At 47.9% G+C, this 12,255-nt stretch overlaps 1 protein-coding gene across 1 annotated transcript in view; it reads right to left on the bottom strand.

Moving 5' to 3' along the window:
* The window catches only part of tll1 (tolloid-like 1), a 37,020-nt gene that overhangs the window by 1,134 nt on the left and 23,631 nt on the right, over positions 1-12,255 (bottom strand). The window contains exons 16-19 of the mRNA XM_084465776.1: positions 11,037-11,217; positions 6,878-7,003; positions 4,513-4,640; positions 516-729 (exon numbers count right to left, since the gene is read on the bottom strand). Of these exons, the coding sequence (XP_084321902.1) occupies positions 516-729; positions 4,513-4,640; positions 6,878-7,003; positions 11,037-11,217 (649 nt within the window). The remainder of the gene's footprint in view (positions 1-515; positions 730-4,512; positions 4,641-6,877; positions 7,004-11,036; positions 11,218-12,255) is intronic.

Genomic DNA, 12,255 nt, shown 5'->3' with positions numbered 1-12,255 from the left:
CGTTTGGTTAGAGAGGCGCTGGGGGGGGGGGGGGGTGGGGAGTTGCGTCCTGTTTAATTGTACAGTGTTATGAAAGTGTTGACAGCCTTTCATCTGGTGTTAGTTGGTGTGGTGGTTAGCAGTGTTTGACTCACAGCAGAAAGGTAGTGGGTTCACGACCCCGATTTCCTACCTGTACCTAACCCGTGCCACTTATTAAGGGACATGTATTAGAGGCTGCCAGATTACTCACTAGTAACTTATATATTTAATTCACCAATCCTTCCCTAAGTGATCCGTGTGCATGGTGTACATGCTACAGACCACCACTAGAGGGAGATACAGCTCTAACCAGACAGCACTGCAGCCTGATGAGACGACAGCAAAACCTTCAGCAGATCCAGATAAAAAAGTCACACAAAGAAATAAAAACACACACATTTCACATGACCACACACAAAGTTTCACAAAGGAACTTTCACACAACATCGACAACAATGGGTTCGTCGGTCCCGACAGACGAGCGTCAAGCGTACCGGTGGAATGCAGGGCCTGGAAGCCCTTCCTCTGCACCGAGGCGTCGGAGATGAAGCGCAGGTACATCTTGTTGCCCGTGGAGACCAGCGCCTCGGGGACCTTGCTGCCGCACAGCCGGCCCAGGATGGCCGCCGTGTCCGTGTCGCCGTCAAAGGCCTCCAGGTGGTCGTAGGCGCACTCCTGGTGCTGCTCGATCTCAAACTCGTTGAACGTCTGGAGACCCAAGAGGCAGACGGGAGGGGAGACGGACGGACGGACGGACGGACAGACGGACGGACGGACGAGGACGGGGAGGAAACGCACACGGGACAATCAATAAACTTTGTGTGTGTCGGCATGGAGTAAGTCAGTAAAATGATGAGATGATACCGAATACGAGGAGCGTACGGCGAACAAGGGATTCTCTGAAGGGGATATACGATACACTTGACACGAGATCGGCGGTCTGCGCATCGACCGATCTATGGGTCTAGGGAATCAAAGGTGTAGGCTGATGGTGACGGAGCGAGAAGTTATTTTGATCGTCTGCACGACTTTAACACACATTGTATGACCTCATCTGTGAACTCACGAGATTTACATTTAGGGAATTTAGCCGACGCTTTTATCCGAATGGCGACAGTCCATTGGTTATTGCACACATTCACACAGACGGCGGAGTCAACCACGCAGGGCGACAGCCAGCCAGCTCGTCGGGAGCAATTAGGTTTGGGTGACTCGCTCAGGGACGCCTCGACACTCGAGCTAGGAGGAGCCGGGGATCGAACTAGCGACCTTCCAGGTTACCAGCCAACCCGCTCTACCTCCCTGAGCTAAGCCGACCCCTAAGGAGGACCTCCTTCCTCCTTCCTGAAATCCCCGCCCCCTTCTTACGTGACCCATAATGCATTGTGTCTTAAAAGAAAGAACACCAAGCAGGAGTCTAAAGGCCCGGCCCCGCCCCTCAGCCACCCCCGCGCCGCCGTGGCTCTGTGGTCCTCGTCGTGTTCCACTTGTTAGGGACGTTGGGCACGCTTGCATATTAGGGTTAACCACAAGCGAGTGCTCATGCGGTAGAAACAACCCCTCGGCTCTGACCATCTGTGGCCTTGTGTCTTTGATTTTGTGCTTTTGCGCGTCTGTGTGTGTGTATGTGTGTGTGTGTGTATGTGTGTGTGCGCGCGAGTGTGTGTGTGTGGGAGCACATGCACACGCCCTCGTGCGTGCGCGTATGCATATGAGACATGACACAGATAGCCCCTACACGTCCACAGTCATGGCTAATGTGAATGGACCGTTTTAGAAGGGCCACAGCTGTTGATGGGCTAGGCCCTGGGGGACCGCCCCGTGAAGACTGTTTCAACTTCTCAAATCGGGATTTCTACTGACTTCCGTAGAGTGCCTGGAGTTTCGGTTCAGGAATAGGGTCGTGTGTCTGGGATAGGGTTAGAGGAAGGCTTACGGTTAGGTTTGAGGGTTAGGTTAACGTCAAAGCCTATGTTGATAGAAACCCTGCTGCATTGCGGGATGGTTAGAGAAAGGAGACGATTTGACACGTCAAGACGGGATCTCCGTCACGTAGCTAAAGCCTGAGTTCCACCAGGAAGGGGAAGACTGCATGCCCTTTCTATTCTAGAGGTGGCAGTAGCTCAGGTTGACTTGTAACCGGAAGGTTGCCCAGTTCGCTCCTCCTAACTTTGTGTCGAGGTGTCCCTGAGCAAGACACATAACTCTGTCGCCTTGCATGGTGGACACCACCGCCGGTGTGTGTGTGTGTATAATAATTGTTCTAAGTCGCTTTGGATGAGAGCGTCTGCTAAACGCCCTGAAATGTAAAATGTATTCTCAGCGATCTATGTTTGGTTGTAACAATCCCACGCTGTCATTGTGCACGGGTATAAGCACAATCCACCCCAACGCGCAGTATATCTACACCACTCATTCATGCTCATCTTGAGTGTGAATGATGTATTCATTGCGACCGGATGCAGCCCTCCTGCCTCCCCATATCCTCCGGGACTAGGCTCCACCTGACTAAGGAGAAAGAGTTTGCCCTCTTCCAGGGCCAAGGGATTCCATCCATAGCCATCAGCACCACCAGCGTCTAGACTCCAATAAGAGGAATCACGTCCCCTGGCAGGCTTCATGGATCCATCATCCAAGCGTGGGACGACGGTTCAATGTGATTTCATACCAAGCGTTGAGGTGGGTGGTAGCAATGGAACATGTGTGTTTTCTCTGTTTTTTGGAGCGTACGTATTGATTTTGTGGAGCCGAAGCGTTTGGTGGATGTAAATAGATATTCGTATGACTCAGACGGATGTAGCGGATGTGCTGAGCGTAGCTTTACTCCTCTAAGGTACTGCCAGGATATAATGTCCGGGTTTAATGGACACACACACACACACACACACACACACACACACACACACAGTATCTATGTGTGCAAAAGTGGAGGTTGATGTATACGAATATGCTGGCAGTTTTCTCAGATCGAGAGTGCTGTAATGACAGTGGGCTTGAGTTAATTCACATCATATCCTGAACATGGATGAGAAGGTCACTCAGTTATTGCTTAATATCTCCACTTTGTTTATCTAATATCTATCTTGCTCTCTCCCCCCCCCCCCCCTCTCTCTATCTCCCTATCTCTCTACCTCTCTCTCTTGCGCAGTGCTCTTTAGAAAAGTTCACTGAATCCAGTCCAGATATATTCTCACACACACACACACACACACACACATCATATGGGTAAGGCTTTCACAACTACAGACATTGGCATCTGGAACCTATCAGATAAACAGAATCAAAAGCTTCCCTGACCAATAATGATATCCTCAAATCGGCTTACTGCCTGTCCCTAATACAGCGTTCTCATCGTTCCTTACACTCAAAGAGATTATCTTTGAAAGAAATCAAACGTGTGTGTGTGTGTGTGTGTGTGTGTGTGTGTATACATGTGCCTGTGTAATTCTGTGAGAGAAGGGACCTTTAAGGCTTAGCTAATGTATACCTATAGTACACTCAGATGTTATCTTAATCACAAATATTGGAGTAATGTGCAGTTATTGCATTGCACCCCTTGGCTGTTATTATGTGGGTCTTGCAATAAAGAAAGCATTAGAAAGCATTTTCGACTTTATTATTTGGCAGAGGGGAGGACAGGGAGGGGATACAGTTTCTCCAGCCAAACAGAATGTCTACAACCCTATCGATGAGAGCGGGAGTTGTGTTGGAGATAAATATGTGTCGAAAAAGCCAGCAGCACGACATTGACAGCTTCTGCCGCCCGATGAACCAAGACATAGGACTCCACCCATGGACGGTGCAACTCCGAGGATTCTATCCCGATGGAGTAATGTCGGATCAGGGTGGAGATGTATTGGATCAGGATAGTGATATGTCGGATCAGGGTGGAGATGTGGTGGATCAGGCTGAATCAGTGTCGGAGCAGGGTGTAGGAAGACGGGATCAGGGGCGGACATACGGTGGATTAAGGTGGAGGTATGCCGCGTGAAGACCGAGGTGCGTAGGGCTGAGATGGAGGCATGTTGGCTCAGGGTGGAACCAGGAGGATCCTATCACCATGGAGGTATGTGAGCATCAGGGTGGAGGTATGCGTGGTCAGGGCGGAGGCGAGGCGGAGCAGGGTGGCTGCCCGTGAGGATCAGGGCGGAGCTATGATGATCTAATCGCGATGGAGGTATGTGAGCATCAGGGCGGAGGTATGTTGGATCAGGGTGGAGGTATGTGAGCATCAGGGTGGAGGAATGTGAGCATCAGGGTGGAGGTATGTGAGCATCAGGGTGGAGGTATGTTGGATCAGGGTGGAGAGATGCTGGATCAGGGTGGAGGTGGGTGATATCAGGGCGGAGGTATGTGAGCATCAGGGTGGAGGTATGTGAGCATCAGGGTGGAGGTATGTGAGCATCAGGGTGGAGGTATGTTGGATCAGGGTGGAGAGATGCTGGATCAGGGTGGAGGTGGGTGATATCAGGGCGGAGGCCTTGTACTTACGATCTTGACTCTGTGTCCGGGCGTGGCGGTGATGTCCCAGGTACACTCCTTGCGACTGGGGTACTTGTCCGGCCAGTTGGGGCTACTCAAGGTCCCACTGGGGCTGTGGATCTTATGCTCACATTCAGCTGGACACACACACACACACACAGACACAGACACGCACACACACACACACACACACACACGCACACACATGCACACGCACAAACACACACACACATAAACACACCCAAACACATACCCATAAATAGATTACATAAACCAGACAGACAATTACAAAAAAACTACAATTGAGGCATTTAACATAATTAAACACAGCACCAAATAGGAACGTGGTTTAGGTTTCAGGCTGTTCAGACCAAGAGACCATAAAAAAAAAAAAAAATACCATGAACTACCATTTCAGTGGTGGTGTTTCAGTGCTATGACATCATGGAAAAAGGGAATTGCATGTACACAAACAAATGGAAAAATGGGAGTATTTTATCACACGGTTTGATTGTGTGACTGGCTTGTATGCATATATATGTGATTCTAGTTGATTATGAACACCAGACATGGGGAATTGTGAAATAAAATAATATCTAAATGATGTTGAAGGATAGGAGAGATGGGAGCCATGAACAGGACAAGTAGATGATTACAAAATTATGTTTTTTATTGAGAGGTTGAATAGACTCCATAGACCACATTGACAAACATAATGGAGACACACACCATATAAAAAGACATGACATAAAAAATACACAACTGTCTCACATTGCAGATCAAATATAATCACATGGGTAACTGTGTTGGGAACTCATGTATTGCCTAGAATATCCAAAGATCCTTCAAGTTTGTTATCAGCAAACAAATCCTGTTTCGTCTGACTCATTCAACCATGTCAAATCCAGACAAATGCCATTTAACCTTTTAATAAAAGCGTAACAATTTGTAGATATCTATTTTTTGGTTGTTTTCTTCTATTTTGGTCCTTGGGCTGGTTTAGAGGGCTAGTCTTCCAGAATAATAAGTTTTCATCAAAATAATATGTTAATTCCTTTAGTTTTTACAATCATTTCACTCATGACTACCAGTATTTATGAATGAACAAACAGGTGTGATTTCAGCCTTCCACTCAAATGCTAATATCTCAAAATAGACTCCTAATAAAATTTAGGACAAAAAAATAGGACAAAATTTTGTTTTAGCAGTACAAAATATAATTTAGCATACATGTATCACTTTTGCATCAATAGTGATGAAAAACCATATTTACAAAACGTTTCATATGTTCACCATGACACTAGCCTAAGCCTACAGACGACATTATATTGAATGACATTAATGAGATTCTTGCTCAACGAATTTAGTGCCATTTCGTGCCAGTTTGATTATGGGATATTTCTTCCATTCATCCTTCTTTCCTTCCCCTTGTTTATGTAATAACGCATATGAGTCTTGCTTGGCAGGTAATATATAATCCTATATGAATATACATAACATGCTATGCTTTATGATGCATATGCACACTCAAACACACACACACGCAAACACACACACACACACACACACACACACACGACACATACACATGAATATTTTTTACGGAAGGTACATGTCTCTCTGAGTTCACCAGGCCATTCTGGTTTACTGCAAACACACGCAAGCACATGCACACGCACACATTGCCTTTAAGAAACCAGATGTTTGGAGCTAGAGCGCCTTTATGGGGAGCACTGGAGAACTTTATAGAAGTATGTTTGCATGCGAGTGTGTGTGTGCGCGCATGTGTGCCTGCGTGTATGTCTGTGCGTTTGTGTGTGAAACATGTGTTTCAACTTTTAACTTCAAAAGGAACAACTCGATTTGATGTCTGACATTGTAAGCTGGCTTTGTGTGTGTGTGTGTGTGTGTGTGTGTGTGTGTGTGGGTGTGTGAATGTGTGCATGAGTTTTTGCCTTTTCTCCCCCCCTTTCTATATCATGTAATATAGTATTTGTCCTATCTCATCTACAGACACACAAACACACAGAAATGCACACACACACACACACACAAACCTTATGGCACACACACACACACACACAAACCTTATGGCACACACACACACACACACACACATACACACACACACACACACACACACACACACACACACACACACACACTCCTCAACATTCCTAGATGGAGATCCGCACCCCGTGATAGGAGTGGGCCGAGTGGGGGCCGTACACGGAGCGGTGCGACTCCTTGTGCACGTGCTGCTGGTGTGAGTGTGCCAGCTCGTGCACGTGCACACGCACGCCCTTGTGGCGGTGGGCGTGCACGTGCGCGTGCGGCGGCGGCGGCGGCGGTGGTGGCGGCGCGGGGAACCCACCTTCCTTGCAGTCGTGCTTGTTCTCGTGCAGGACGAAGCCGTGGCGGCACTCGCACACGTAGGAGCCCAGCGTGTTGATGCACTCGTGCTGGCAGCCCCCATTGTCCTTGCTGCACTCGTCCTTGTCTGTGGAGGGAGCCACGCGTCAATCACAAGAACGGGGCCAATCGCAGCCGAGGGTGACAAGTTGGGGGGGGGGGGGGGTGGGGGGAGGGATGAAAGGGGGATCGGGGAGGGCGGTGTCTGTAGTGAACTATGGATGATAATTATCACAATAACGTGAGTTGTTATTGTGATAGTGTTATCGTAGTGCAGGTTTGGTTCATTGAAGTGGTGTTGTTGTTTTTGTATTTGAGCACTGTGACTCTGTCTTATTCTGAAGAGTGAGTGCAGTCTTAGGGGGACTACAGGAGAGCGAGCTGGAGACGTGAGGGGAAGGGGGGAAGGAGGAGGCCTTTAGGGATTGAGAGGTTTGGGGAGACTTTTGGACTTTGACAACGCAGGGCTGGAGAGTTACGGCGGCTCTCTGTTGTCAAGAGCAACCCAAATGTCTCATGTCCGCTTCATGGTTAGGTAAAGGGTAGAGTGAGACATTATTGGAAGTGAGGGTAGAAAACGGGAATTCTTCTTATGGGAGAAAGTATAAAAGAGATTATGAAAGAATCGACTGAAACAAAGGAGTCATTTGGTGTTGAAATAACGAGTGGACTCCAATCTTCAGAACCATGTTAGCGTGCAGTATGAAAAAGGTCATTTTGTGGACGTCTATGCATGGCCAAGTGTGGGTGTGTGCCTGTGTGATGTGTAAGGGTGTGTTCTCTGGTGTTTGCGTGTCTGCGTACGCTGGGCTTCTGTGGTTTTACGTTCTGCCTAAGCCCTAAGGGCTTACGGTTCACCAGCGGATTCAGACCCTGACTATACTGCGCTTCATACGTTGGCTGGAACTGATCGGAACAACTGTTTTCCATTTCAGATCCTGGGAGATATATATATCATACTTTAGGATATTACAGGAGCCAAAACCGCCCTGTGTAATCTCCGTCCACAGAAAGTATCCCGCCTTTAAGTGCCGAGACACATGAAGCCTATGGAGACAGATATATCCATGTTTCCAAAAGAAAATTGAAAATAATGTAAATTGTCGCTATTAATGTTTTTTTCTCTCTTACTCTTTTCAACATCCCTCATCCCCCGGAATAACATGTGAGTATGGAGCAGCAGCCATAAGAGCTTTGGCCCCTGCGGGTCTCCCTGTGAGGCTGGTGGCTGGTAAGAGGGCCTCCCTGTGGAGCAGACCACCACAGGGGCCAGTCAGGTCACAGTCTGGTGCAGAGAGAGAGAGAGAGAGAGAGAGAGAGAGAGAGAGAGGGAGAGGGAGAGAGAGAGAGAGGGAGAGGGAGAGAGAGAGAGGGAGAGAGAGGAAGAGAGAGAGAGAGAGAGAGAGAGAGAGAAAGTGAGAGAGAGAGAGTGACAGAGGAGGAGGGCGTGAGGAGAGAAAGACTAAAGATGAGGATGTATATGTTTGTGTTCCCTGTAATCGTACATACATTTTTATGTTGCCAATGAATCCCCTTTGAATTACATTAAGCGTAGTGAGAGAGTGAGAGAGTAGAGAGAAAAAGAGAAAGAGATAGAGTGAGAGAGCGAGGAGAGGGAGAGTAGAGTGATAGCGAGCGAGAGAGAGAAAGAGATGATCATAGAGAGAAAGAGAGAGTGAGAGAGAGAGAGAGAGAGTGAGAGAGAGAGAGGAGAATAAAATAGTAGAGAAAGAGACAGAGACAGTAGAGAGAAAGAGATTATCGTAAGGTAGGAGTCGGATTAAGCCCAATAGCTTCACCTGGCACCTCAGCACCTTGTGAATCCACCTCCAGCTCCGCCTCTAATGGACATACTAAGTCCACCTCCCTACTTCTCTCCCAGGCTGCTCTGGCATGCATCTGTGCGCACGTGTGTCTGCATGTGTGTGTATCTGTGTGTGCTACACGCTGCTCTTCCAAGTATCAGTGTGTTGATGTCTGATGTGGTATTAGCGTGCTATTCTAGGCTTCTTCTTGGGAAATACACACAAACAAACGTGCACTCTCTCTTTGTCTCTCTCTTTTTTTCTCTCTCTCTCGCTCTCTCTCTTTCTATCTCTCACTCTCTCTCACTATTGTGAAAGTGTCACTTTTAACCATACTTTCCTTCACTGGAAGTGGAAGTAAATCTCTCTCTCTTCAACTCACACACACACACACACACACACACACACACACAGACACACACACACACACACAGGCTGAGGGATTAGTAGTGTGTGTGGAAGACACCTCTACAGCCCTTGGCTGTGAGCCCACCAATGGCTTTCGTATGAAGCACAAACCCGGACAAAGGTTGCACGCAAACGCACACTCACACACACACACACACACACACACACACACACACACACACACACTCCATCAAACTCACTTGTTCCCTCATATTGTTTTCCAGTAGGTAAAAAACAGATGCCCAGCATCCTAGCAGGATGCTGGGCATAGCTAGTCGATCAAAAATCAAATTTTTGAAAGTCATACAAGATAGAAATCACCTGGATCATTTAAGCGTCTATAATCTCAAGTGATGATAGAAGCACCTAAAGTGCCACACACACATGAAGGTGTCACTTTGGGTTGATCCATGTCACAATTTCCCTTTGAGTTAATATGTTAGGATAGAAACGTATTACTTAACAATAGCAACGTCCAACAAATCCGCCCCTGCCCTAGCCAGTAGGGGAGTTTGTTGTCTTGATGTTTTTCAAGGGAATCCTGTTTGGGAGAATGGATGTAGGAATCGCCCTCGCCGTGAACCGGACTCATCCATTCTCCCCAAGATCACATGTTAGACCAGGAGCCAATCAGCGGTGCCGATTGCACGGTCATGTTACCTCTGACCTGCTTGCTGTTGGTACGGCCGCGAGCGGGGGTGCGAACGCGCTTTACGCTCTGGCACGACTCAAACACAAACACGCGGTCTCTGCACAGAGCCGGCCTGTCTGGGGGAGAGACGGCAGGGCATTGGCACGCTGGCGGTAGAGGCTGGGGACGTACGGAGCTGGGGTCGCTCAGCAGAAGAGTCATGTTCCGCACTCAAGATGTGGAAGAATGTCCACAAACAGTGGTTCAAAAATTCTGGATTCAAGACACCATGACTTTGACATTCAAGACTCTGAAAGGGGGAAGCGATGGATCAATCCCTCCACCCCTTTGGAACATGTCAATTCATATTATTGTATCATTTCTGAGTAACATCATGTTAATTGTATTTACCCGACCAAACTTACTTGTATTTTCCATGACCTGATTAGATTCAACCTGAAGGATAACATGATGCTTTAATTCAAAAGTTTTCCATCGTTCGCTAATACTTTAGTTTTCTCTTAACGTCAACGGAGAGAAAAAAAAAGCCAAGAACGTGAACGTCGCATTCCCTACTCTGCTCCGGGCTGAAGCGGCCCCCTCGACCGCGCGGAATGTCGTCCGCGCTTCCGACACATTAGGAACCCTAAGGTCTTCCTTATTTCACTTCCTTCCTTCCGAGCTTTCTGCCATTCCCCCCATCCCCCCCTGCCCCCCTCCCCCCCCGTGTCCCGCATGACATGTCAGTTCTCCTGGTCGTCAACAACATGACTCACAGGGGACAGCCCACTCAGAAAGAACAATGGAGGCCGTGGCTCGGAGTCCAGCGGAGGAGAGGAAGACGTTGTTGACTCGGGAAATTAACCGTTTGGAAGGATTAAAAGGTGTCACCGGGCCGTGTTTTCTCCGACATTTCATGCGCGCTTGCACGCACAACCTCGACCACAGGTGCACACACATGGAACAAACACACACGCACCTGTACGCAGAGGCTTGCATGCACACACACACACACACACACACACACACACACGTGGTATGGGTACGTGCACCCACAACCACACTGCACTCACACACATTCTCACAGCCTCACACGCTAACACACACACACACACACACTGACATATACACACACACACACACACACACACGTTCACATACACATGCACACACACAGCCACAACCACACACACACTGACACACACACACACACACACAACCACACACACACACACACACACACACACACACACACACAGTTAAATGGGGGCCCCTACCTGAGAAGAAGTGGGCCTTGAAGCCCTTCTTGGAGACGGTGTTGTCGGACTTGAACTCGATCCTCATGTTGTTGTACTGGGAGGTGATGACCTCGGGGACCTCCGTGCCGCAGTACTTCCCGTGGAGCTTAGAGTCTGAGGACAGGCCGCTGCGCACCTCCACGTAGTCGTACTTACACACCTGGCGGAGCGACACGGGCGTTACCTCCCCTCGTGTAGCAGTGCATGGTCATTACCTCACCTAGTTCATGAGTACATGTACATTACCGCACCTCGTGTAACAGTACATGTACATTACCTTGCCTAGTGTAACTGTACATGTTCATTACCTCACCTTGTGTAACAGTATGTGTGCATTACCTCACCACACCTCATGTAACAGTACGTGTTCATTACCTCACCTCGTGTAACAGTACATGTGCATTACCTCACCACACCTCGTGTAACAGTACATGTGCATTACCTCACCTCACCTCGTGTAGCAGCACGTGTGCATTACCTCACCACACCTCATGTAACAGCACATGTGCATTACCTCACCACACCTCATGTAACAGTACATGTGCATTACCTCACCTTGTGTAGCAGTACATGTACATTACCTGACCACACCTCATGTAACAGTACATATACATTATCTCACCTAGTTTATGAGTACATTTACATTACCTCACCTCGTGTAACAGTACATGTGCATTACCTTGCCTAGTGTAACTGTACATGTTCATTGCCTCACCTCCTGTAGCAGTACATGTACATTACCTCACCACACCTCATGTAACAGTACATGTACATTACCACACCTCGTGTCACAGTGCATGTTCATTACCTCATGTAATGTAACAGTACATGTACATTACCTCACCTCGTGTAACAGTACATGTTCATAACCTTGCCTAGTGTAACAGTACATGTACATTAACTCACCTTGTGTAGCAGTACATGTTCATTACCTCACCTAGTGTAACAGTGCATGTTCATTACCTTGCCTAGTGTAACAGTGCATGTACATTACTTAACCTAGTTTATGAGTACATTTGCATTACCTCACCTAGTTTATGAGTACATGTACATTGCCTCGTCTAGTGTAACAGTGCATGTGCATTAACTCGCCTAGTGTAACATTACATGTACATTAGCTCACCTTGTGTAACAGTACATGTGCATTACCTCAACTCCTGTAGCAGTGCATGTAAATAACATCACCTTGTATAACAAT

The sequence above is a fragment of the Micromesistius poutassou genome, assembly GCF_964030765.1.
Source record: "Micromesistius poutassou genome assembly, chromosome: 3".
Classification (NCBI taxonomy): domain Eukaryota; kingdom Metazoa; phylum Chordata; class Actinopteri; order Gadiformes; family Gadidae; genus Micromesistius; species Micromesistius poutassou.
Note: the sequence above shows the minus strand (reverse complement) of the source record. Positions and strands in the feature narration are given on the sequence as shown.